We start from the raw sequence: 27,409 nt of genomic DNA, 5'->3' as shown, positions 1-27,409 counted from the left end.
AACATATTTCAGGCTGGATTTTCACCTAGACTGACATTTAAGAACTTTTATTTAATTGCCATGAATTCCAAAGGAAATTTAGCCTTTTTTTTTTTTTTGAAATAAAGAAAATTCCAGTTAACAAAAAAAATCCTAATGCTGCTGAAAGTGCAGTTTGGAAAAGAAGATTCTGCTCACGTACAGCAGCGAACAGAAGTACAGCATAAAGAATGACCAAGCGCTGAAATGCTCTAGTTTCCCGAAGGAAAATGGCCAGAGATGCTCCTCCATCCACACAGACGCTCTTTCTGCCAAATCACTGGAGAGAGCGGTGCCCTATTATATTTGGAAGAGCCTTATTGCCTCACGTGGAGATGGAAAAGATTCAAGCAATGCAGTGTGGAATTTAAATAAGAGAGGCTCCCAGAAAACCATGGCCCCGGACATCATCGACCCCTGCAAGAGCCCTGCAGGGTGGAAAGCAATTATAAAAGAAAGGTACCTCAGTTCAGAGGTTACTAAATTTTGTCAGGAATCTCTCTCTACCCAGGAGAGAAGTGAGCCCTGACATGCCAAATCCCATCAGCCCAGAACTGGAGAGGCTCTTTCTCTTCCGCCATCAGTGGAAGTTCTACATCTGCCTTGATTTACTATCCCGACACTGGTGCTTCCCAGCCAGGGAAAGGTGCCGGTTTTGTCCCATTCTCTTGTGGAATTATCTGCTCAGATAAATATTGGCGCAGGTTCGGGATGCTGGGCTGGCCGCGGCTGTTCAGCTGTGTTAGTGGGTCAAGTCCAACCAACCTGCTCTGCTGATGCACAGCTCAAAAATAAGTTTCTCACGAGAACAGCACAGCAGGTCAGGTCAAGGTCGACTCAACCAATGCCCAACCACTACACAGATGTTTAAGGAGAAAGTGCAGAAGAGGGCAAGTATCTAAAAGCAAAGGGGAAGCATCTAGCAATCCCTCCCCAAACAGCTACCCTGTTTGAGTAGCAGTTCCTTCAAAAAAATTTTAAAAAGGACATTATTTTAACCTTTAGTTGTTCTTCATCTGTGGAAGAGTCATCCAACGCCTGAGGACAGTTTCCAGAGCTGTTCCTTCGAGTATCTGTACCCCCGTCCGCAGCGGGCGGCACTTCCAGCACCGGCACCCTGGAGACCCCGTTCCTGCCACCGCCTTGTTCCTCTGTCCTGGAATGGGAGCAAGTGCGCGACCGGCTCTCCTGGGAAAGCTCCACGAATTTCTCCAAAGCACTCAGGAAATTAATCCTGTCTGTACTGAGGTCTGTCACTTCGGGCTGGGGATTCTGTTGGAGACTCGAGGAATTTTGGTTTGGGGATTGGGGAAAGTCCTTTAAGCACGAAGTGAATTCTTCCATGGGAACCAAGTGCACGTTCATATCAGGCTTAAGGGCATCTTTTTCTAGATCGTCCACTGTCAAATCGGGAAACTCTGTTATTTCCAAGGGGTGCTGGAGTTGCATTAAGGCCTCGGAGGCATGGCAGTTATCAGGGGGGACAGAGTCTACACAACAACCTGCTCTACAGCCATTGATGTTGTTCAGGTTCAGCTTGTCTTCCATCTGCTCAGCATGGAAGTCTCGACACGTAAACTCTAAGTGGATTCTTCTCTCCTTCACACACATCTCCTCAATCATGTTTGCATCCTCGGGGAGCTGCTGCTCCCTGCCCAGCTCGGCCGAGTAGATGGGAGACATGGGCTGCTGGTTGTCATTGGTCTTGGCCTCCGAGATCTGGTCGGCCGAGGTGGTGATCTCCTTCTTGTTCAGCTCCAGCCCAGACTTGCAGATGGGCTCATGGTGGTCCGAGAGGTCACTGTCTGAGTGCGAGCGCCACAGCTTATTATGTCGCTGTTTGCTGCAGGAAAAAAAGCAAATGAAAACATTCAGTAGTGTTTTCACGCACCAGGGCCAGACCCACCTTGGTGTAAGAGGATGAAAAACTGTGCCAAAAACCAGTCATTGAACAACTGCAGCTTCACCTGAACAGTTCAGGGCCAAACCTGCTGCTGGAGAAGCTGATCCAATAACAAGCCGCTTTCCAGTAGCCAAATCCCACCGCGCTGTTCTGCTCCACACACATGTATCCCCCAGCAGGATTTTATCGGTGTACTCAACAAACGCCATGTTTAACTGACTGCAGAATTTGTTCCTTTCCCAGCCAGCATTTCCATTTGCTAGCAGGTGAGCAATGGCCAGAAGAGTCAGGGTCCCTAGTCCTGGACATGAGTGGTTGATGGACACTGAATTAATTCCATTTCCCTTGTGGCTCCTTCTTTGAATAGCTCCAGTGATCAATAACGGGGCTCTGGTAACCAAGGGAGTGGGCTGAGTGGACGCGGGGGTGTGTAAAACACAAAGACATCTTCAAAAGCCAACAAACAGCCCAAAATACCACCTGCCTTTCACAGGAAGGAAACTCAAGAGTTCTCCAGCTCTTGGAAAGCCCCTTTAAGAAGGTCTGAGCAGTCACAAGGCCAAGCAACCACCACCTTCCTTATCTCCACCTGCCAAAAAAACCCAGCCTGTGGCCCTGGGCTTACAGGCAGCAAAGGAGGCGAGTTCTCCCAGCGAAATCCCACCACCAGCAGCGGCGGAAAGGGCTTTGCTGAGTGACCACGGCCACCGGGCTGTGCTTCCACCGTTTGCCCCTAGGAGGAGAGCAGATACCACAGAAAGGTCCTTGGATCTGCAGGAGACCTTGCAAAACCTCTCCAGTCCCCTGTAGCCTGAGCAGGCACTCCCAGACATGTCTGTTGGCTGCAGTAAGTTAATTAACAGACGCTATTGAACTAATTACAATGTACCTGTTTAATTTTGGGTGCCCAACAGCTATGGAAAATCATCCCTCACGGATTTTGCTTTCTAACCCCATAATCGGCTACAACCTTCGTGTAGGACACAGGGCGGAATCGGGTCCTTTCAGAGGAGAGCAGGGCAAAAGGTGTTGCTCTGGGAGTCTCTAATGGGTTTGGGAGCAAAGTTTGACACCGGCAGCAGAACCAGGGCTGTCTGCAAGGCAGGTTGGTGCTGAGGCTCTGTATGAGACACCAAAGATTTCCCACGTCTCTGTTCATGTGACCTGGGGAGAAGTTGTTTTTGTTTTCTGGCACTTCAGTGCTCAAATCCAGCGCTCAGCTGCGCATCTGACTCTGCAAGTCAAAATGACCCTCGTGCATGAACAAAGCGAACCTGCCCAGCACCGCCTTGACCTGAGAATCGAAACAGATGGCAACAACCGCTGGGAGAGGTGTATTGTATTTACTCGTAACCTCACACTTCTCCAGACTTAAAACCCGCAAGTGCTAAAAGCAGGAGCTCATGTCCCTTCCTGGGCAGCCCAACTATTGCTGTTGATTCACAAGTTGCACACGGGATCCCAAACGCTGTTTTCCTGTAACTTATCCATAACTAATAAAAGAAACAGGGCTGGCTCAGCTTCTTTTTTTCTGTGTCTATCACCAGCGGGAGGGGACAGTTTAACTAACCCCAAGAAGCATGACAGTCCCAAAGAGCAAAACACACTTGTGACTAAAAGCAGGCAGGGGGTTTTCACTTTGCAGGTGGAAAACATATCCCAGTTGCTATAATCCCAACACAAAACCGTAACTAGATAGCGCGAGCACATGGCTGCCCTCACATACCTTCCCTCTGAAATCGGAGCCGTCACATGAACATGAATCTGTTGTTGTCTTGGTGTTTTTCTTTTTCTTTTTTTTTTTTTTTTTTTACCTGTCCTGGAATACCACAGCAATAAAAAAGGCAGCCAGAGGGCAAAGCTAAATAACACAGAGAAGAAAGAGGAGAAAAAGTAGTTTGGAGCTGAGAAAGGAACTGCATAAAGTGGGACCCTTTCTGCAGCAGAGGGGCCATTCCTTGCTTCAGTGAAGCTTCATTTACTGCAGGCTTTTCAGTCCTACACACACAGCTGTAATGCGCTGCTCTTGCATGTTTTAAAGCCTCACAAGTAACGCTGCTCATGCCATTCCATGGGGACTTGCAGAGTAGGTCAGGAGCAGTGGGGTGCTTGAGTGGGAGGGGAGCCACACACCATATAAATGACGACAGCAAGAAAGACATACCTCGTGAAAAAAAATTACTGAGGCAGAAAAAAGGAATATATCCTTAACCAAATGTTTGTAACAGGGTGGCTTTGCAGGCTTTGCACCAACTACCAGACTGACAGATTACCTACACCAGCTGTAGGGCTGAGGGCTTGAAGATGTGACACACCAGCTGCTACCAGCCCAGGGCTCCTCACAGGTGTTCACCAAACTGTCACACAGCACCTTGATGTGCTTTTCCATCTGAAAAGCTTTTCTTCCATCCAGTTTACCCCAGTGAGATTTAATCTCCCACCTGTAGCACACCACACTGGTCAGGTCACCTCTAGCTCAGAGTTAAGCACTGACCTTTATTAATTGGTGCCAGCAGCACGTTTGGTGTCACACAAGGCACCAAAGACAGGCATGGGGTCTGTCTCAAAGGGTTTCAGTCCAGAAAAGCACAATTTTCTTAAAGTATCTATTCCACTGTGATCTATCCTGAGACTTGATACTACTTGGCTGCTTTTTCAGAGAGAGTCATTATGGTAGTCAGTGTCTGGGGAGCAGGAGGGGAGGAAGGCAGAGATGGGGACAGGTGGAGGACAAGGATCCTGTGGGTTCACCTGATCAGGGAATAAGCTGGGAGGAGACCTCAGGTTGCTCGTCTATACACAGAGGGAAATAAGCAGCACATTTCAGTGGCAGGAGGAGCTTATACCAGGGGTTTGGTGTAAAAATAGGGAATCCAGACCTGGCCCAGCAGTAGAGATAGCGAGACTGCTGGGTGCAGGTGGAGAGCAAAGGAGGAACGATAAGTCCTTAGCACAGAAAAAGGGAAGGGAGCTCTTCACAAGTTGACAGGACAGACTCGAAGAGACAAAACCAAGCAGAGGACAGAGGTGAAAAGTGTGCCCTAAAGAGAGCATGAGTACCCGAGGTGCTGTAAAGAAAGGGCAGGCACCTTTCAACAGAACAAAGAAGCTATGAGATAATTTGGTCAAAACACGCTAAGAGCCACCTCCTGCAGCAGGAGGCTCAGCTGGGGTAATTCTGCTTGCTTCAGATCTGCTCCCTGGCAAAGCACACCATGATCCTAAACAAAATACCGTAATCTGGCAAAACACAGAGTATCACTACCTCCTTCCAGCTGATCACGTGAAGATATTGCTTCACACAGCTTACAAGTGGATTTCTCAGAAACATGCAATATTTATGTCTTCTCACTAATCGGGTGATAGGCTGGGGATTACAACACACTTGCCCAGACCCAGGCCCAGCTCCAGACCAGCCTCAGGACTCCACACAGGAACAAAAACCACTGTTGCAATGCACAGAACACCCCGTCCCCCCCTCTAACACCAACACTTACCGACGGGATCTAAATAAAACCAGACCAGCTGCTGAGGAGGGGCATGTTCAACAGGGAACTGTAAGGCTGAGACAAAGCGAGTTCCCTGCCAAGTGATGTTTCAAGCTACAGGGACATCATTTATCCCTGCTGGAGTCTGCACAGCTCTGAATGCTGCACATTCGGATGGCAGTTCACCGGATGCCACTCTCCAAAAACCAGCCATCCTAGAAGCCAAATAGCCTCCTAAAAGCTCTTTATTACACTTATTTTCCTAGGCTCAGCTGAGATAACCCAGGAAAACAGAGCGCTACCTTCTCCCAAGACAACCACGAGCTTACTTAACGTGGTGATGGAAGTTCTAATTAAAATAACGGAGTCCATCGTTTGTTATGCCTTAACACGGGTAATCCAGGCGATTCCGCTCACCTGGCCAGCAGGATCCCTTGGTATTCCTCCAGCTGCCGCATGAAGCTGGGGTTGGGCTTGGTGACGGTGCGCCGTTCCTTCACGTAGTCGTAAGCCCTGTCCAGGTTCCAGCCGTACTCCTTCATGGCGTAGGCGATCACCGTGGACGCCGAGCGGCTCACCCCCATCTTGCAGTGCACCAGGCACTTGGAACCGTTTTTCCTGGAGCAGGAGAAAGACAAAGAGGGTCATTAAACAGAAAACACAGTCTCTGAGAAGCTTGAGAAAACAGCAAAATTCTCTACTAGAGCATTATCAAATGCATTTTGAAGCCTCTGGGATGCGAGCTGATAATCCGATTTGCAAACTGGAGCAAGACACGCAAGGAAAGTGAAGAACAATATCTTAATATTCTTAACAGATTTTGTTACAACAGCTCTTCTGAAGTTTTTATGACAAACTGGACAAACATTGGTTGTTTGCTGGTATTTATGAAGATTGCTAAAGACTAATACAGCATCCCTGAACGCAGCCCAAACGGACCCTGGTATCAAGCTGTGTTCCAAATAAAACCAGCATCTATCACACAAACTGGTGTCCCAGTTTAGAAACACGTCTCTGGAAGGTCCTGAGCAGTTCAGGGCAGCCCCTGGCACAGATGTGCTCTGCTACTGCAAAATTTTGATAGTATATTATTTGGCTTAGCAATTGGCTGAATAAGACCAAAATTGCTCTAGTGAGCCATTTGAAACCCCACGTAGGGGGGCACTGGTAGGTGCAAATCCAGCCAAAAGCCCCAGCGACCAACCTGGCAGGTTTTTATTGATACCACCATTTTTTAGGACTGTCTGTAGGTGGAAAACTCAACCCTCTGCTCTGTTTGTAACAGTCCTTCACCTCAGCACCTGTCCAGCAGGGGAGTGGAAAAGATGACCTGCTGCAATTAGATGGAAGATCTTTAATCCATTTTTTCTTATTGAAGGCAAAGCAACCAGTGCCTTTGAGTGCAATGAGCAGCTACTGGGCTTGGTGAGGCTGGTGCAGAGCCTGAAAGGGCAGCCAGCTCTCTGCTCCAAGGAATTAAAAAGTACTTGTCTGCTGTGAAATACGAGGAGGAAAGCGATGGCCCTTCTCTGTGAACGCCGTGCGCTGGGCAGCATGGGCACGGAGCGAGCTGAGAGAACCTTGGTTTGGCACCTTGAATTTTCTGTTTTAAGCGCTAGGTGCTCTGGACTGCCAGCCACGTGAAATTCCCCCAGGACAGACCGGGAGGCCACAGAGCACACGCTGTCATGTGTCTCGACAAGCTCAGACCTTGGCTGCCGGCAGCGGGCTGAGCCCAAACCTGCATCCGAAACAGGGGATCTCTGCACTGCCTGGGGTACACTGGGCAATAATAGCAGCCTTTAGACTTAGACTGCTCTAAGACTTCCTTTGCAAATCAAATTAGTCAAAACATCGCAATGCTTTCGGTGACTTAAAAAAACCCAAACACAACAAGCAGACAGGACAAAGAAGGGGGTACCATAATTGCCTCAATTTGGAGGATGATTAACTTGCATCCCACCTCATAAGTTGTACCAAGGCCCAATTGTTTAAACCCCAATGGAAAATATTCTGGGCAGGATACTACTTCTGAGAATGACAACACTTCAAAAATCAATATTTACGGGAATAGAATGATGTCTTTTAAAGAAACCACCTTAAATAAGTCTCTAATAACTTGTTCAAAAGAGCCAATATTCAAACGATGCTGTGAAAAACTGCAAGCACTGGTTAAGAGATGACAGACTTCTATAATAGAAATAATACTTTAAAGGCAACATATGCCAATCTGCTTTCTGAGCAGTTTTCCCTGAAGAAGGCTGCTGAATTAACTGGAGACAGCTCATATAACTGGGATGCAGTTCTTTGTAGTAAAAAGGCCCTACTTTCAGCATCCCCTATCAGATTACTCACTGCGACAGCTCAGAGACCTGCACAGACGTTTACTCCCGTTAAAGGGAAGAGTTTGCTCTGGAGCATTACGCTACAATAAATCATCTTCAGACTGTGGGCTTCATCATACCACCTTATAATGTATGGAATAACTTATGCATATGTTCAGTTTATAAAGTTTTGCTTCTTCTATTAAACTCTACTTGATTTGTTACTGCTCTTTCCTCCCACCAGTATCTCTGCAGATCCATTGAATTTCCTAAGCATCAGGCAAACTGTTCTCCCTCCAGCACAGAAATCATCTCCTCCACTGTTCGCCTGGACCGCGGCTGGCCAGAAACCCCTCACTAGTCCTGCCCGCCCCTTGCACAAGCATCTGCAAGAATAAAACTTGTGGAAGGCAACTCCAACACTTAGACGTAAACTACACAATGGAAATGCTTTGATCCTAGGTAGGCAAGGAGGAAAAAAGTAGTGAAGATGATCAGTAAGAAAATATAAAATGCTTACTATGTGTCTTGTTTGTTCTGAAAAGACTTACTTTGCCTTTGAGATGAATTTGTAGGTGTCATTCCAGTAAGCCAGAAGATCAGTTGCTTCTTCATCATATACCCGAATATTATGGTATTCGAAGAGCCCAGGGAAGAAGTTATCTATTTCTCGAGTCACATTCAAAATATACCGCACCCTGCATGGAAACAGACAGCAGATAAAAATGCAGAGTGAGCAGGACACAGCAAGCTCAGAGAGATATCACAGCTGCTACGCAACAGCCTTGCCTTGGCTTTGCAATGGCAAAACTCGAAGCATTTGAAGTTGCAGTCTTGAACATACCTCCTTGGGAATTAGAACTTGGTGCAAGGAAGCAGCAACTACACGGACAAAAGGTTTTGCTGAGCAATTTAGAGCCCAGCCTCTGATAAAAGGGCTTCCATCCACACTGGAGAGAAACCTCCTCTATAGTATGTCAGGTTATTCTGCTTGCTAACATCTCTCTATTTTAAGCGTGACACTTGTGTCGCAGAATCTCCTGCACAGACTGTTCATGTTTGGACAATTTCTCAAAGCCTCTTTGTGAACCTCTCCTCCTGCTGCACCACCACCAAAGGAGGATTGAAGACATAAGCTCACAAGCAACACCAGAGTTAAAGAAATGCATAAAATAACTACAGAAAGATGTAACAGACAATGAGCCACTGGGAAGGATTTATTTCTTATCCCTCATTTTTCTGAAAACCATTAGAGAAAGCATATGGTATTTAGGTACACTCTATCTAGTATTTTGTGTCCTCAGGGTTACTTGTAAGATGCTTATGAACTGGGCTCATGCTGGGATATGAGACAGAACAAGAAGACTGCAAGGGAGCGACATCCCCTCTCCCCAGCAGGTACAAAGTTGCTGGCAGTCAGTACCCATCTGACCCAAGGAAACCGCAGCAGATCCTGAGCTGAATGAGAAGAATCAGTTTCACCAGGCTGATTCTCCAAGGCACGGAAGCACGCTATCAATTTAGTTCAGCAGAGTGCTTAGTTTTTTCCACTGGATTGGCACAAATAATGATTTAATTGCAAAATCTTGGTGCTTAGATCCACCTGGCCTAGAGAAAGGACACTCTCAGCTTAAGCCTGAGAGGTAGAAAGGGGCAGGAGACAGAGGAACCCATCAGTGCTGAGCCCGAGAGCTACAGGACTTCCCTTCCTCCTGGGCCCCACTCAAAGCAACAAATGCTCTTTTACATATTTTCCTTCCTGCCGCAGTCCGGAGGTCCAGACTCCAAAGTGCCTCTGTAACCCTGAGACCTCAGCCCAGAACAACGGGCTGGAGCAGAGGGCACGGAGCCAACTACACAGCGTCCAGTTCAGTAACTGCAGCTTTTTACTACTTACAGCTACGAGATTGCTGCCTGCCTTTGTTCGCCAAGGGGATGTCAGTCAAGGTCGGGGAACAAGATGCTTTTATTTTAGGGTGCCTGTTTGTGGGATGCAGAGTTTGGAGGAAGCAAGAGCTTGTTCAGATCTGCAAATCCTTTAGTAAGACTCGGGTTACACAGCAGGTAGGGAATAGAGTTTATTGCACAGACAAGCGTGGAGGCCAGGCTCTTGCTTTTACGCTGATGACCTGAAGCTACTTACCCTCTGTTCTGCAAGTCTTCCAAATTGGAGGCATTCCATTCCGAGCCCTGCAGGGAAAATACGCAAAGGGACACATGAGGCAGAAGGAAGGCACGGCCAGCCGGCTGGCGGAGCAGGGACTGTCAGCAGTGAACGGGAGAAGGAAGCTGGTCAGACAAGTGTTGGAGAGCAAGGAGGCTTTTGAGTAAAGACGTACACAGAAGAGTGGTAACAGGGCTGATGTTCACAACCTTATCTCGCTCCATTAACCGGATCTGTTCTGAAGTAACAGGCAGCTCTGCAGGCAGCACCCCAGCACCATATGCTGGCACTTCCTGCAAACTGCTGACAAATGAACCTCAGCAGCGATGAGAACACCTCACCCTCTCCCTGGAGGCTGCTGCCAGCTCTACCCCACAGAAGGGAGACTGCCTGCCTTTAAAAACCATCCAGGTGCTCTTTATACGTGAAACGCCCATCTCGCACATCAAAGGCAGCAACACTATAAGCTCACTTGGATTACACCTCTTCTCCCCATCATCTCTTCTCCTCTTCCAAGCCTGTGTGAACAGAGGAACACACGCATTTAACCCTGCTGTATTTACCCTACCCCACCAGACTTAGCTTTACATTGCCTCTTTCTGGCCAAGGAAGAATAACTTAGTTCAGGCCTGGGAACCACCAGCTTCCACAGGTACGGAGAACAATGCCAGAACGGTGAAAGCCTTTTCTCCTGTCCTTTGATCCACAACCACCAACATCATCAGGTCTCTTATTTCCTGCTTATTTATTTTAGCATTCCCAAAGTGGGATCCCACACGGCTCTTGCCTCCACCTGGAAGGAAACAGTTCCGCGCCTCCCAGAGACCTCGCTGTACGACTTTGCCTTGCAGCACACACGCTCCTGAAACGAGCTGCTGCCCAGCGCCAGCAGCGCTGCTCCTCACCGCAGAGAGCTGCTTTGCAAATACTTCTATTCCACACATTAGCCACAGCCCTTCTCCTCGCTGCTGCCTGCAAGCCTCATTTTAAAGGTCTCGTTCCCATTAAATGCACTCAGAGCCAAGACTCCAAGCCCTGCAGCGGATCAAAATGTCTGTACTGCGCTGCAAGCCTGTAACAGGTCTCCCTTTCTGGAGAACACATAGTCTGCAAAAAAAAAATAATCCATTACATCGTAAGTACTTTAAGTTCCCTGGCTCTACCCCACCACAATTTCTTGGGAGCACTCACGTTAACATCCATCATCCCTTCTGAGCCATGGCACTAAGCTTCAGGAGACTGGGAGAGGCTCTCTCCGGTTGGAAAGACCAGCTGGGCCAAGAGCAGAGGCTTTGTTTCAAGTTGAGCCAAGCTCACAGGCTAGACAGCCCAACCAAACCTGTGTCCGTGGCTTCAGGGCTGGGAAATCCAACGGAGCGCTGACTCACCAGAAAGAGGTGCAGTAATTAGACAGGCCCCAGCAGCAACAAAAGGCAAGTAAGCAAGCAAACCATGAAAAGGCAAAATGTTTATGTTTCCTTAAGTGACTTATCTCCAGGATTCTTTGTTAAGCTCCTCTGTTCCTCCTGGATCATGTGAACTCAGAGCTTTCCACGTTACACAAGTGTCATTCCACCTGAATCTCACACGTCTCTCCCAGCAGCTCCCTCCCTCAGCTGTAGTCATGCCCTTCCCAAACACACATATACTCCAAGAACTTGGTGTGTGGGTACACTGGGCAGTTAAAGCTACAAACCTGGTCTTACATCAATGGGAACAGCCCTGAAAAGTAGTCAGAATTAAGACTTTTTCCCTTCTGGCAAAGTTTAGTGGAGCCAAGGAACCAGGCTGCTCCTGTTCAACAGCACTAGTGTCCTGGGTCTTGCTTTAGAGTGCACGACCTCAGGATCAGCCGCTCTCTCCTTCAGAGCTCCTTTTAACACAGAGGAAAGTTCAGGTGTGTTTACTCTGGAATTCACTGTTAGACTTACCAAAAAGACATGATCAAATATCTGTGTGGGGCTGTCCATCTGCCCAAGGATCACTATCATTTCATTGTCAATGAACTCTTTGAACTCCCGCAGGTTACACACCATCTGCATCTCCAGCTCGGTGCGAATCTGGGTGGGGAGGAAGAACGCACATGAAGTTTTCGTTCTGGCCTTTCTTCACAGCACCAAGTACAGAACTCTCTAGTTTGCGCAACAGCACTTCCAGTGCTGCTTCCTCACCACTCACCTCTTTTGACGTGATGTTCTCCAAGTCTTTCTGCATCATGATCTCCCTTAACTTGGTCTTAATTAGCCGTTCCGTGCGTTCCCGCTCAGTTGGGCTATTGCAAGAAAGCAAGAGAGTCACTGGGAGAGAAAACAAACTGGACCCATGGCACTTTTTACACAGGTATTCTACAGACTGGATACTCTGCAGAGTCTCAGATACTCATAGTACTTCCCCCAAGCCCATCCTCAGCTGGAGGGAATTCAGGTGACTGTAAAGCCCAGTTTAGATTCCCAGTTGTATATGAAAGACACCAACTGAATGCTCCTAATCCAGTGTAGTCATCCAGAGAACCTCTGGTATTTGGTAAAATTTAAATTGGGAAAGCTGCATTATACTCTCCGGAGCAATATCTAAGCCTCCCCCTACCTTTCTTGGAAAGGTAACAGCTCCACAGCTCCTTACATGGAGAGAAGAGGGCAGCTAAGCCTCTGCGCATTCCTCCAGCCTCTGCTGCCAGAGGCCTTATCACCAGCTGCAAAAATAGCCCGACTAACACCAGGGGAAGTTGCAACAGCGCAGCAGCACAGAGCTGGCTCACCCATCAGCTTTAGAAGGGGCCCAGCAGTGACATCTCCCACCACCTTGCCGTGTCTCTGGAAGGCTGTCAGGACGGCAACTGGACAGACACTTCCCTGCTTTACCAGTGTCCAGCTGGTGGTTCACAAATAAAAATCGTGAAAGTTCCCGGTCCTTTCAACCTCATGCATTATTTCAGGACTCAATTAAGAGAATGCTGTCTAGCTGCCCCAGGAAATCATTCAATTGCTGCCACCGGGGAAAGGGTGGGTTTGATAAATTTTACATATGAAAAGCTACAAGAGAATATTAACCTGACAGCCTGCCAAAACTTTTCAGCCACCCTCCTTGTACATTAAAAAACAATCAAGTGTGAAGACTTCTTCACAGCTGAACAACTGCTTAGCATTATTATTCACTCACTGAACTCCAACAACAGGAAATATCTGAGAGCATAAATCAACCAACGGCACTGTTATACTGGGAAAGCAGCTGGGGCTAGTGAAGTCATTTATTCTTTTGCACATCGGGCAACTAAACCCTCGCGCTTGGCATCACATCTGGACACAGACTACTTTGAGGTTACACGGTATCGGTACCATCAACAATTACTAATCACCGGGGTTGTAAATGTTGAATGTTGATACAGCCTATAAATTTTGCCTTTCCAAACTGTCCACCCTTCTACCTCAGCCACTGCTTTGGACCACACAGCACCACACATCTAAGAATTTAGCTGGAGACAGCATGGGACCTCTCAACTGTCCTGTTCCACACTTGCAGAGCTCCTCAGAACGAAGAAAAAAACGCATTGCTCTTTGTCCCTGTTCTTGTGTGTACCAGCTAGGTGCATACAAAGATGCTGGTGAGCTCACGGTCTCAGAAGTCCATACACAAACACTTTACACCACAATGAACTGAGAAAGGAAAAAAAAGGACCATATTACTCTAAACATGTGCTCAGACATGAGTCAGCATTAAGAGCAAAGTCCAGAGAAACCTGCTCCTTCCAGGAGACACCAGGTCTGGAAACCAGAGGACAAAACCAGCAAAGAGGAAGGCCTAGGTACTAGGATACACAACATCTCTCACTAGTAACATGGGATTTATCTTTCAAGATCAAAGATCTGTGAGCCTAAAGCCCAAGATAAGCAACCAGACTGAAAACAGAGGCTGGAGGAGATGCAAGGGAGCCCCAGGAGGGCTAAACTTTCAGTGCTGGCGTTTACCTAACCAAGGGTCCATTTATTGCCTGGAACACAAAACTTCTCATTAATACCTAATTAAGAGTAATTTCTTGTGGAATCTTTCCTTTTTTTGGCAGCCAAGCGCTTTGGCTCAGTGGAGCCAGACCAACTTACACATCTGTGAAAAGGGCGGGTGAGTCGGGCCGATGGGACTGGACATCTTGCATGGCATTCCACTCGTTGACCGACGACTGGTCGGAGTTGATATGGCTCTCATAGTAACTGACCCATGTGAGGAAGAGGCTCCCTGGGTAGTAATTGTTGCTCCGCGCTACCTCGCAAGCCTTATGTAAACTCTGCAGAGCTGACCTAGAAAGGGAAGAATACTTGCAGGATTATAATTTCTTCCTCAGGCTGGTATCGAGCACAAAGCAGCAGCCGAATCCAGGATGCTGCTCACGTCCCATCAGTTGGTACAAACCCAGTGCTATATGTGACAGCCCTGAGCAGGAGGCTGTCCCCAGGGGGGTGGATAACCACATGCTGCAAGAGCCTCTGCATCTTAAGCGTGCCAAGACAAGCCTGGATAGCAACAAAGGTGCCCACAATTCAGAGGACACCTGTGCCTCTGGCTCTAAGAACTGCTGCAGCTGCCTAAGCCATCACTAAGATGCTGAGAGTTCTTGTTCAAGGCAGGGTGCTCTGACAGCTCCTACTGCACAGGAAAACACCCACGAGTGAGACACACAGAGCTGCGCAATCAAGAGCTGAGGACTTGACTTTACCGAGGTGTTCAGGTGTCCTCCCTCCCTCACTGCACCAGGGATGTCAGAATTTTCTTCAGCTGCTGCTGGCAAACAAATCCCTCTCCCCTATTTTTAGCTTGTTTTAAATCTTTGACTAGGATCAGAAGGATCCAGGTCAAAATCACTGGTGTGACACAGTAGCATGACACCCTGACAGGGGATGTATTTCTGCAATGCAAAGAAGCTTGTGCCAGAAATACTTTCATGGCCACTACATTCTTACATGGACCACCCTAAAAGGAATGAAAAATGCAGGCAGCTCTTCTTTCCTTCTTGCTATCACAATGAACACGCCTCACTGGAGACACAGACTCCTGAAATACGCACAGTGGGTATTTCCTTATTTACGACAAATTAAAAAAAAAAAAAAAAATTCAAACACATGCTCAAGGCAATTCTGCTTTGCAGAGATTCAGCAGCCCCGTGCAAGGAAAATTCCTTCCTGCCCCCAGCTGAGACGAAGGTGCAGCTGCAGCAGAATTATAAACTCACTGCTGTATACCAGCACTTGCATGGGTTTTTTTTTTTTTTTTCTTTGGTATCAAACTTCCTTCCCTGTCTCTGAAGGAGACTTCTGGCTGCTTGAGTAGGTCTCAAGATACCAATAATACAAAGCAACACCTGGCTTTTAAAAGCTCAAGCAGCCAAACACCTTGGAAAAAAGATCACTGGGACAGATTATAGTAAGTACTCACCACATTGCCTGTACAGACACCGGCTTGAATATATGGACCCTGTTATCTGTCGATACGCTGAACCCTCTGGAGAGAGGAAAAGAGGCACAATAAAAATGTGTCCCAAAAGCCACTTTTCAGTTAATAACTGATAGTTTCTAGCATGTTAGAACAGCAAAGGACTAGCCCTATGCACACACTGAGTTCAGCTAGCGAACAGATCAAAATAGCACACTAAAAGCTCTAAGATAACTTCTTTAAGCAGCTGCTGTTTGGGAACGAAACTAAGGCAGTGGGATGGTGCTGGGCTGTGCTGTTTACCTTGGCAACACAAATTCAGTGCCACAGCTGGGAGCAACAGAGTCCAGCTAAAGTGGTCCTGGGGCAGCTACCAAGGAAAGAAAAGTCATTCCATGCGCTGCACTGGACAGCCCTTGTAACTGGCCCCAACAGGAGGCTGCAAGTCAGGTGTCTATTTGGCAGAGAAACATCATTCTTATTTTATGTTCCGCCGAACGCTGCCTGCTGCAATCGTGCTGGAGGAACACATAATAGGATCCCTTTAAGGAGCTTTTACTACACACCCACTCACCAGTGAAAGCTCCTTTACGCCAGCTTAAACACACAGACAAGCCACTGTCTCAGTGCGTGTTTATTCACAGATAAGTCAATTATTGGTCTCTGCTGCCACAATCACTGTGATTTAGGGCCTTTGAGCCTCCTAACCCGATACAGGTCAACAGCAGGAGGTCTGCTGGACCTGGCAGGGCTGTGCAATCGCTTGATCCTTCTCCATACACCGTGCTGTAATCTCACACATGGAGACCCTCTCCTGTTGACTTAGAACCCAGAACAGACACTCACCCATCCCCGTCCAGGTGGATCAAGGTGTCACTCCACAGCGGCAGCACCAAGCCCATTGTGCAAGTGCTACTGTAGTAAGAAAGAGAAGGTCAGCTCATCTACCACAGCACCATGCTATCATTCTAATTTCACAGCAATGGTTGAGTATTTTTGTTCCCATTAGAAAAAAAAAGAAATATCCCACTGTTGTTTCAGGGACAAAGAGTGCCAGTGTTGTTCTACAGGCGTCTGGTGAGGATCATCACCCAGAGGGTACAGCAGCATTCTTTCAAGCAACCTTAAAGGGTTAATACACGCCCAGGAGAAGAGCAAACAGGACTCAGAAGCAGCAAGCTTTGTGTGGAACGTCAGAGGGGGCTCAGAGTCTCCAGTCAGCTCGAGGCTTTCTTTACAGATTAGTCCCTCTCGGGCTCAAGCGGTTTGGTTCCAGCTCTGGTTTTGCAATCCACAGCTTTGTTTCCTTGTTTGTCCCTCAGCCACAGCTGCTGGGACCTGGGATCGGTACAGTGTCACAGCAGGGTGACCGGCAGCACGGCAGGTTCGCAGTCACAGCCTGTCACCCGCTGGTGACTCCTGCCCTTCGCCCTCCCACGCCTCGAGGATGAGCAGGACAGGAGCTGAGACAGACACCTCTTGGCAACCCCGCTCCTCTCTCAGCTGCTCCGACCTCTTTGCCCTCACAGTCACCTGCTTTCTGTAAGGCTGAGCAAAAAGCCAAGTTAAAAGAAGAAATCAAAAAGAAAAAAAGGCAGCGGTGGGGGAACCCCAAGAAAACCTGTGCCAGGTTGTCAAATGAAAAAGCTGAATGCCTTAAAGTTGTCAAATAATCCATAATCAAAGCAGCACCTTGAAAAAGAACTGAATCTAATTGCTGCTTCTTCTAATGCTTTGCACTAATTCTCTCAAATTTCCACAAGCCTCAACACCCCCATCGGTCTCTGCAGCTCATGAGAAGTGGGGGAAGAGGGCGAGACTCGAGGCTTCAGAGGGTCAACAGACACGAAGCCCCGTAAACGCACACGCCTCGCAGCGACTGGTGCCCAGCGCAGGGAGACATTGCAGCACGCAGCTATTTCTGTTGACAACATGAGATGAGCTAATGGAAAGATGTGTTTCTAAAAGGCTTCCCAAGGTGGTCAGGGTATTTTTAGTGATACTGTTCAGCAAGCGCTTATCAGAGACCATAGCAACAAGTCTACATTGAGTTATAAATACCAAGTGGGCTAGGGGAGGGTGTATCAGACTGACCATCCAGAATCTCAGTAACTCTAGCAGAAAGCTAAAATGACCCCGCTATGTTATTAGAGACTGAATACCAGTGAGCTCTCAGTTATCAAAGGTGGCTGTGCTGGTATATCACAGCCAACAGCAATCTCCAAACTCACACCAACCTGTGCAAGGACAAGTTATTCTTACCCTACTGCAAGAGCATCTCTGAGCTACAGCTGGGCACATGTGCCAGGGAGCAGGAGCCAGTGGCAGCAGCAGGCGTCACTTGAGCTAAGCATCCAAATCAAGCCACTTGAAATTAAGCATGGTGGCTGTTGTGGTCGGCAGGCTGTTTGGAAGGCCATTTCTTAGCAGCTTAACAGCTCAAAAAGATTTTCTAGTGACCCTGATAACTACTTGAAAGTAACTTCTACTGACTACGGTCAGTAGCAAGACTCATTTCCGTAGCAGTTGTGCTAGAACAGAACACGTGAACCTTCCAAAACAGTGCAAATATCCAGGTTTTTCTTTCCGTGCACAGGCCAAAGCTGATTTACAACCCTTTAAAACAGCCATGTGCGCCCCTGCCCTCTCCAAAGTGCCCAGTGCCCCTTTCTAAACCCAAAGCTTTTGCCCGTGAAGCTGCTGGGGTGCTGCCTCCTGGCTTATAGTCACTCCAGCAGCAAAAGCTGCTTCCCAGCCACATTCTGCAGCTGCTTGGAGAGGTCAGCAGCAACTTAAATTAATGAAGCAAAAGCAAATGAAGCAAAATCCTGATGACAAGCTGATGTCCGGGAAGCACACATGTTGTGCAAGACCTGCCATCAGCAACCCTGACATTCCGATCAGGCCCTTTGTGCCATGAGCTTGGCAAAGGGCTTCCAGACAGTCAGTTTCTTATTAGCTGCGCTGCTGAACCCTGATGTGCAGCTTCTCTAATTGCAGCTTTTTCTTTCTTTGCATGCAAGTTGTCCTTGTTTCTGGTGTGCAGATGCAGGGCTTAAGGACTTCATCATTTAGACACACTTGAGGGCACTTAACGTCCTCACAGCAGCCCGAGACTCAGAGGAATGGAGAAAACACTGAGCTGTGCAGTTGCCTTCCCATTTGCCACCTCCTTTTGAGAAATAAAAAGGGCATTGTGGATCTCAAGAAAGGTGTTAGGCTGGAAAATCTGAAGCAGTCTGTCCCTAGAAAACACGGACACCAGACAGTGGTTTTTACACTCGACATGTGGGTGAACACAAGCACTTCCTCCCCCTGGATGCTGTAAGTACCTGTCATTGGAAGAGAAATCCATTCCTAGGACAATGCTCTCTTCGGTGTCTTGTCTGCCGTTGGTGGACACCACCACCATGTATCTAGTGCGGTTCTGGTAGGTACTTTCCAGTCTTACAGCCTGAGGAAAGGAAGGGGAGAGATCAGCAGTGCAGCCAGCAAAACACACACTATTTCTTTTCCAAGCCACCTTTTCATGCTGAGTGCCAGGCGCAGAAGCAGTGATGCAGTTTGCACTAGTATGGATGGTCCGTAGTTCTCAGCTGGCATTGAATGTGCTCTTCGCCTCTTGGAGGGCTTTGTCCAAAGAGCTGGAGCTTTCCTTTAAGCTACTGTGTGCTGCAACAGCTCCAAAAAGACTTTCCACCAACTTCCCGGACAGCTGGAGAACCAGGATCTAATTGACACGTGGTTCCCTGCTGGTTCTTTGAATTTTTCTAGCAGTGCAGAAGCAGCCCTACTGCCTCACAGCTGGCAGGATTTCCCTATTCCTAAGGTGTACCCACGGCTGGATTTGGATTGCTCAGAAGAGGTAAAAAGTCGTCAGGCTTCATTGCTCCTACCACAAACACATGCACCCCAGGGCCAAACGAGAGGTCTAGCGGTATGCCTGAATTTCACCCCAAACTCCTCCAAAATCAAACACTGACAGCATTCAGAAAGCAGCTGTGCAGTTAAATTGTGAGCATCATACCAACACTGAAGCCTCTGAAAGGCTACGCTGAAGCCTGATGCTCCTCCAGAAGGGATGAGGAAGCGAGAACTGAAGTGACTCCAGCAAGACTTCGTAGAGCCAGGCTGCTGGTTAGCCAGGAGCCCAGGGAAGGAGCCCAGCAAGTTTTGTCTATAAACATCTGCAGCAGGCAGTATTGCAACACTTTGGACTCCATTCCAAGCCATGTGCAGTTATTTCAGTCACAGGATCCCAACTAGAGAAACTAGGACATCCCTAGAAAGGAAGTGTCTTAATTACGTATACTGAATCCTACCTTTGGACGGCCTAATCCAACCCCAAGACACTGTCTGGCTTCAGTGTTTACCTTAGTGTTAAACCGCTTCTTGGACTTTGAGCAGAGCCTGCAGAGAGCAAACACGGGCAAGAAGGAGCCAGTTGCTCAACTCCCCGTGACCCAATGGTTGAGGGTCGAAGCAGAGTTTGACATCCTTCACAAACTGAACCCAAAATTCCTCAAACACCAGCAGCCCTCCTGACCCACTGCTTGAGCAGACACTTCTTGGTGGTCCACAGGAGTTCACGGCTCAGAACAGCTTACCAGTCATTTTACCTTTTAAAAAAAAAAGCTCGCAAAATAACTATCGTGTGGAATCTCTCAAGAATAGTCTGCTTTTCCCAACACACTCCTTTAGTTCTTTCTAACTTGGTCTTGAGGCCAGAATGGCACCTTTTAGCTCAGAGGAAGCCTCCTCTGACCTCCTCGCACCTCGCTTCTCCGCCAGCCAGTAATTCTAGGCCACGAGATGCAACAGAGTCCACCACAAAGGTTAAAACAGCGCACGGCAGTCAGAACAGAGCTCGCCGTTTCACCGGAGGGCTCTATCGCAGGGGACAATGCTGAGAGCGGCAGGGAAAGCTTCCCAGTGGCGTTGCAGGGAGCAGCAGCTCTAGTGATGGGGGTGGAACAGCAAGTGCAGGCAGGAGATGGCGTTGACTTCTAGACTTGTCCAACGGGACTGAAGACGAACAGAAACTACCCAGATGCTGACGCTAGCAGACGGATGTGCTCTGTACAGCGAGAGACTGTGCCCCGCCCCACCTCTTTAGGGTAAGTCATGCTAAAACCAGCCTTGTTTTCCTTCTTGCTCCTTGAGTCACTGGGATTCCTTTGGAAACACAGAGGATCAAAGTGGTCAGGCCTTCAAGGTGGAAAGGGCCCAAGACGGTTGTTTCTACAACTAACCACTTGTAGCAGAACAGAAAGGGTGCTCTTCAACCTAGAAGGGCAAGCGATCACCAAGGTCTTGGTGGTTAATGGCATTACCTACAGTAGGAACCAAACCTCAAACAGAAACAAAGACTTGCAGGTGAACAACAGCTGCCCTGTGTCTTGGGCATCCACACATGAGCTCTGTTTTGCTTCTCTTGAGGACAGTTCAGCAACAAGAGGATTAACAAAATTTAATTTACTTCACTAAACCAATTAGGCCAGCAGTAATGGGAGACGCGGTCTTAGCGCAAGACCCTTTAGAACAGGGCTAGACAAGCAGTGGCCAAAGGTCACGTTGCTTCAAGTCACTATGGTGGGATTTTCCGAGGACCACTTAAGAGACCCTACTGATCTTATACTGGTACCACTGCTCTCATCCTGCTGTCATGGAAGGCTAAAAAAATCTGCCAATAGCTCCAACAGAAACAAGAGTTGTTCCAAATTTTAAGCTTTGGTTTATAGAGGATTAGATTCCTCTGCTGCCTTCTGAGCTGTGAAGTCTGCCCCCCGAATGACAGCAGCCAACACAAGAAGAGAATGCATTTCTCTCAGCACTGTTTATATTTCAAATCTTATTTGTATCTACTATTTTATAAGAGAGTCTATTGCAGCTCTGCACACTCTTCGTTCGTCAAGAATCAATTAAATTCAAGTAGACTATCGAACTTAACCTCATGCAAGATTTCAGCATTCCAAACGCAGCTCTGAACAAAAGGGTTTATGTCTCAGCCCACAAAGTCCTTATTCAGCTGTTAAGGCTAATTTGTCCCAAATCACACAATGTAGCCACTGATATTGCTGAACAATGACTTGTTCAATAGCTTCCAATGTTCTAACCCTGGCTCAGATTCTGAAAAGCACCAAGAACCCCCATTCCCATCACTTTCACTGAAATTTTAGAGACAGCAAGGTGCGCCTGACAAAGCTCAGGAGTAGGTCTTTTAGTTTGCTTACAAAGATTGTTTATGGCAAATTATTTTCCACATTCATTTCTAAAGTTAAAGCGTTCCATGGTAACCTTGGTTGTTTCCTAGCTATACTCGTAAGATCAGTCCAGCTCCAGCACAGCTCAGGAGGACTCGGCAAACCAGAGGTGCCAGAAGACACTTCTGACGCTGGCAGTCCTGCTTTGGGCGTACGTTGCTAAGATGCACCAAGACAACACAGGAAAGAAATTTCAGGCTATTGAGTGATGAGAGATACAGATACACTGCAGTCGTGCCTGACCTTGTAGAGCACTTCCACACATCCTAAACAAAATTCCTCACTGCTCTTCTTTAGCTTCTGGAGGTCTTTAGGACAGCACACCAATGCTATAAACAGCAATACCTAATTTTCATTACATCATTATAGAAGGCAACAACCCAGAAAAGCAGGAAGATAAGGTTCACTATAGGTGCATATCCACATGGGGATCCTGCCTGCTCCTTCCTGATAAGTCACGGCCTTTTGGGACGCAACAAGTTAGGAGAGCAGAGTGAGGAACACAACTGAACTAAGGTGGAAGGGCAGGTGTTCACACTGGTCAGAGATAATTGATTTAAACAGGACACCAAGCTGATGTACCCAGCTTCTCTGGCAATTGTTAGACTACTTTTTGAGTACTCAGTGCTTGGTTCAGACAAAGGCAGTCTTGTAGCCATGCAATTTGTCTCACTTAACAACCAAATAAGCAGGCCTTTCATGATTAGCTGCTTTCCTGCCTTTGTGGTTGCAAAGAAGACTCCCCAAACCCGCTGATGAAACCACTCAAACACACACGCACCACTGCTTTCATGAATTACCCAGGTGTATTTGTCAAGTGGAACTTAACCTTTATATTCCTTAACAGTAGATAAGCAAAAAGCCAACCTACCAGTCTGATGTTGTCTTCTGGGCGGAGCAGTATGAACATGGCCTGCAGGTGCTGCTGGAGATCCCCTGCGGGAAGGAGGGAAAGGTGAATGTACAAAAATAGCTTTAAATCACATGCAAGTTCCTGGCTGTCCAGCCAGAGCAAATGTCCACCAAGAAACCTGACACGTCACCGTGAGGGTTGTCACTTCCACCCACTCAGAGATGACAAAACCCCATCTCTTAGTCAGCTGCTCTTTGCTCCATGTGCTCACCTGTTCCCGTCTTGCCACGTTGTCGCCCGCTAAATCCTGTTGGCTTTTTAACAGAGGTAAAAAGCATTTCAGTTCTCTTTTCTCCTTTAAAAGACAAGGCAAACCAGGCAGAAATGGACCCCACCCCATGGTTCAACATCTCATCTACCACACGGTTCAAATCAAGAATCTGCCATTTCTTTTACACCAAAGTATCATTCAGTGCAGAACTCCTACCTAGACAGAAGTATCCCCTTTGAAGTGAGTCAGTCCCATCTTAGAGCAGCACATGCCCACATACACTTATGTACTGATGGCACCCAAAAGCAGTTAAGAATTGCCACTGAAAAAAATCAAGCAAGCGTAATTTTTTGGAGAAAAAGCTTGCTGTGCTTTCACTGGTGAGGCTGAGGAAGACCGAAAGACAAAATAAATAAATAAATATCACAGTCCCACAATAACTTTAAAGTCTTCTCAAAAAGAGCTGAGTGTCCCAGGTTTCTAAAGCAGCAAAGCATTTGGAAAACAAGTGAGGTGCTTTTCTGCTGGTCCTGCCGTGCTGACTTCTCAGCTCTCCTGAGCCCGTAGAGAGCCAAGAGTTTCTCTGCTGAGCACATTATCTTCCCAGTGTCAGTAAGCACTAACATCTCCAGCAATGGGCTGCTTTTTCAATCATAAACTGGAAAAATAATCTGCCTTTCCAGAAAGCAGAGTGCAAGGCTGCCAGGTGGGTGGCACAGATTGGCAAGAAGAAGAGCCGTGACTCCCCCCAAGATGGGAATCCAAGTTTAGGCAACACTACAGGGAAGAGCACGAATGCTGGACCAAGTACTCAGAACAAGTGGCTACGAAAGCATTTTCTGGGCAGGCTGGCCTCCTGACCACCCTTTTTAATTCATCAGTGGTGCTACAATCCACGCTATTTCACGGACTTTGAGAGATAAGGAAACCTTGGACATGGAGCAGCATCCAGAAATGCCACAAAAGGGAAGAAGAAAGGGAACGCTGCCCAGCAAGAGCGTGGTATCTGGTTTCCAAATGATTTTTATTTTTGTAGAAGAGCAGGGCTGAAGGGCTGCTGCAGGCTGCCTCCTGATGGGACAGATGCAAGTTTGCGTGGTCTACGCAGGACACGACATTCCCTGCTCTCCTCTCCCTCCCCCCTTGAAACGCATTTCAGTTCATGGAGAACGAGTCAATGTCCTGGGATTGCGCTTTTAACTGGGGCTGGGAAAAAATTTAGGCACTTAGCAGTGCTGGGGAAGTCACATACAGAGCACCAGCGGTGACAAGAACCTCAAGCTAATTCCTGAGCAAGAACGTTGCTCCCAGCACTGGCGCGGCTGGCACGTGCCTCCCTCAACAGCAATTACTTAGGGAGACCGGTAACGTCGGAAGGGCCAGCTCATCCATCGGATGCTTGTCATCCCAGGGGTGCAGTGGAGACAGGATTTCCCCACGGCGACACCAGTGCAAAATCCTGGCCGTGCTGCTCAGTCCCAGCAAGTTCCAGCTGCTGGTGCGGTGGGAACCACTGAGAATTAGACTCAACAGGCAAAGGTCCCTCTGCTCCAGGTGGCAGCTCCTGATTACCAGATTATCTCAATACTTAAAAAAGAGAGAGGAAGTTTCTAAGACGACCCTTTCTGCAAGGGTCAGTCAAGGAGCTCCACTATCTCCCATCCCCAGAAAGTTTATTGCCCTCCTCCCCGTTCCCCGCCTGCCGTACCAGCCCTGGTTGCTCCAGAGTTGGAAAGCAACGTATTGCTTCCTTGGCCAGCTTTAATCGACATTTTCAGCCCCAAACACACAAGGCATTTTGTAAGCTTCCTGGATTAAGAAAAAGCAAAGGAAAGGTTTTAACGTGCCAGAATCAGCACAAAGATATCACATCCTGTCCTGTGAAGAGCTGTCGGCTTTGCTGGCATTCACGGCACGATTGCTGCTTCCTATCACACTGTCCAGCGACAAGCAGATGCTTTTGTTTCCTGGCTGGCAGGCGAGGTGCAAAGCATCAGCTAGGGTGGGATCTCAAAAGTGATTTACAGTATCCCAGAGATGGCAAAAGCCTCGGGGAAGTTGCATCCTTTTCTGGCCTCCAGCGTTGTTGGAGCGCAACAGCAAGGCCAGCAGCCTCGAGAACCAGCCCGTTTGCCAGGTGGCCTGGGGCACAGGACTGCCCAGAGGAGCACGGACAGCTGGTACCATATCTAGTCCATCTGCCAACGAGTGATTTCCATTGCTGAAGATGATACGATTAAAGAAATGGGTGTGAGCATTAATTACTTCCTGCTACGCATTTACTCTTTATGCCGGGTTCTAGCACCTCTGATGAATTAGTGAGGGAGGTCGGGAAGGGTAGTCGGCCTTCCTCAAAAATGCTCTTGTAGCCACTTGAAAAACTATTGCAGCAATTTCATAGTGGCAAGTTATGTCCGCTCTGCACCCCTCTTCTAATTTTGTGTGCCAGAGATAAGTCACAACACACACGGGAATGGAAGTTGAGCACAGATTATCAGAGTCCAGGAAAGGAGACAGTTTTCTTTGCCACACGCTCGCTGCCAAAGGCCAGGTCACCTCTCAGAGCCACACTCTCTACATCACTGGTTTAATTTTGGTGGCACAGATGTTCTGCTCGGGAAGGTGACACATTGATCCCCTGGTGTCTTGGTCTGCTGCTATATATTGTATATTAGAAGAGCCCACAGAAAAGATGGTGCACACTCATACAAATCTCTCTTTTCAATGAAATCTCCAAGCATCGTAAGAAAAATATTATATATTCACATCACTTGACAAGCAGAGAAACTGAGGAAAGGACAAGGACTGATGCCTCATTAAATCTCACCCCATAAGTTGAAGAGACAGGAATAAAAAGTCTTCTAAGAACAAAAATCCCACCCCTTAGGCAAGCCAGCCTCCTCAGTACAAAACATCTTGCTGTAAGCAATTACAACACACCGGATTTGCTTTCTTGGCAACCTGGCTCCTAAAAGCTCTGGGCTGATTAGATGAGCAACTGTTTTCCACCAAGGTCTCCAGTCCCCATGCAAGTGGATCAGGCAACAAGAGACTTGCAAGCTGTTTGTGCTGCCTTGCACAGGTTCACAAGGAAACCCATCCAGCGTGTCTCCTCTGCAAGGTACAGCCAAGACACCAACTGACCTGGGCTTCAGGTATGCAGAGGACTTCGGAGATTAAAAAGCAAGGCAGGTCAGGATAAACTTAGAAGACTGATAACTCTATCTGCACACTCAACACCACTTCAGACTCAAGCAGGAAGCCCAGCTTTACATTAAATTTCAGAACAATTTGTTTTCTTTTAACAACTGGTAATTAATGCATCTCACTCAAAGCAATTTGGGTACTGCTTGTACTATGTCTGTGTGGATGTAATGAATCACCTTTTGACTTAAGTTCTTTCTGTAAAGATGTTTGTAAACGGATTTTGAGGTGGACCAGTCACCAGGTATGTAACTCTGCCAGGTGTAGAGCTGAATGACAGCCTGATGGTATCAAAGAAATCTACACCTGGAACCAAACCAAACCAAATCACCTTTAGCTGGTCACTTTTTGGCAAAGAGAGTTGATTCTAGCCTCTCTGTTTCTGTCTCTGCGCCATGCACAAAAGTCTGAAGGTCTCAATGTTGGTTTTCTCCTGCTGATTGTTTAATGGAACGGAAAACCCCGCACTATCTGATCCCTGAAAAATGCCATCAGTTAATAAGCACCATAAACACAATGAAAAGCAACCTACTCTGAAATGTTTGAGTTTCATTATTCAGACTGACTTTTCAAACAAAGAGTCCGAGCAAAAACACAAATCAAACTTTCAGCAGATAAAGAGGGCGGGATTATGACCAACTCCGTCTTATTCACTCTGCTCACACGTCTGAAAAGTCACACCGACTTTGCTCAGAGGTTTCTCCACCACCACGTAGAGGTAAGTCTCCTCCTTTTCTTCTATAACAACCGGCTACTTTCTGATCAGGAAGCACAATTACTCATCCCGTATCATAACCCAGCTTCCCAGTGCAATACGTGAAGGTTTTGATGGCAATCCTCCAGCCCTGCTCTCACACAAAAATTACAGGATGATATTTTAGGGGGCAGTTGTTCTCAGCTCCCCATGATGTCATGATTGCTGCCCCACTGTCACTCATCTATTTGATTTTGCAGTATAAACAAGAGACTACAGAAACCTTTTTTTCTATCAGCATTGAATATCGCAGCTTCGAGACTGGCAGGTCTGGCTTTAATACACAGCTGGTGTAAACAGAAACGTGTATAATCTGGTGAGAATGAACTCCAGAAGGTGGACTGGAGCGACCAGACAAGGCTCGGCTGTCGGAGCGACGCGTTACCTGCGTGTTTGTTGCGCCGGTGACTGATCCTGGGGGTGGACGAGCCATTTCCTCGTGGCAGAAAGAGCGCGGCACCTTTCACGGTCAGGAAGCTTTCACTGATGCTGCAAGGGGAGAGACAAACAGCAAATGAGGATAAATCTATATTGCCTTTAAAAGGAGAAATGCAAGGGAACAGGAGAAGTTCGAGGCATTGAATGCACGGTCTGTTCTTCTGCAAGGAAGTGATTTACACTGAATTATTCTGTTGGTAAAGAACTCCCCCCCACCCCATATAAATACTGCAAACAGAACTGAGAACAACATAAACAGAGAAACATTGAACACAAGAACATACGCCTGGTGCCGATTTGCCTGCAGA

At 47.5% G+C, this 27,409-nt stretch overlaps 1 protein-coding gene across 3 annotated transcripts in view; it reads right to left on the bottom strand.

Moving 5' to 3' along the window:
* The window catches only part of SSH2 (slingshot protein phosphatase 2), an 88,978-nt gene that overhangs the window by 6,190 nt on the left and 55,379 nt on the right, over positions 1-27,409 (bottom strand). For 2 of the 3 annotated variants that reach the window (XM_065647410.1, XM_065647412.1), the window contains 12 exons: positions 27,049-27,152; positions 22,453-22,517; positions 18,651-18,772; positions 16,165-16,233; positions 15,322-15,387; positions 13,995-14,189; positions 12,076-12,169; positions 11,829-11,957; positions 9,877-9,923; positions 8,285-8,431; positions 5,827-6,027; positions 1,018-1,861 (listed from right to left, as the gene is read on the bottom strand). In XM_065647410.1, the coding sequence (XP_065503482.1) occupies positions 1,018-1,861; positions 5,827-6,027; positions 8,285-8,431; positions 9,877-9,923; positions 11,829-11,957; positions 12,076-12,169; positions 13,995-14,189; positions 15,322-15,387; positions 16,165-16,233; positions 18,651-18,772; positions 22,453-22,517; positions 27,049-27,152 (2,083 nt within the window). The remainder of the gene's footprint in view (positions 1-1,017; positions 1,862-5,826; positions 6,028-8,284; positions 8,432-9,876; positions 9,924-11,828; positions 11,958-12,075; positions 12,170-13,994; positions 14,190-15,321; positions 15,388-16,164; positions 16,234-18,650; positions 18,773-22,452; positions 22,518-27,048; positions 27,153-27,409) is intronic. The other variant, XM_065647411.1, reaches the window with a different exon arrangement.

The sequence above is a fragment of the Caloenas nicobarica genome, chromosome 17 (assembly GCF_036013445.1).
Source record: "Caloenas nicobarica isolate bCalNic1 chromosome 17, bCalNic1.hap1, whole genome shotgun sequence".
Lineage (NCBI taxonomy): Eukaryota > Metazoa > Chordata > Aves > Columbiformes > Columbidae > Caloenas > Caloenas nicobarica.
The sequence above is the reverse complement of the archived record's forward strand: the minus strand, read 5'-3'. Positions and strand labels throughout refer to the sequence as shown.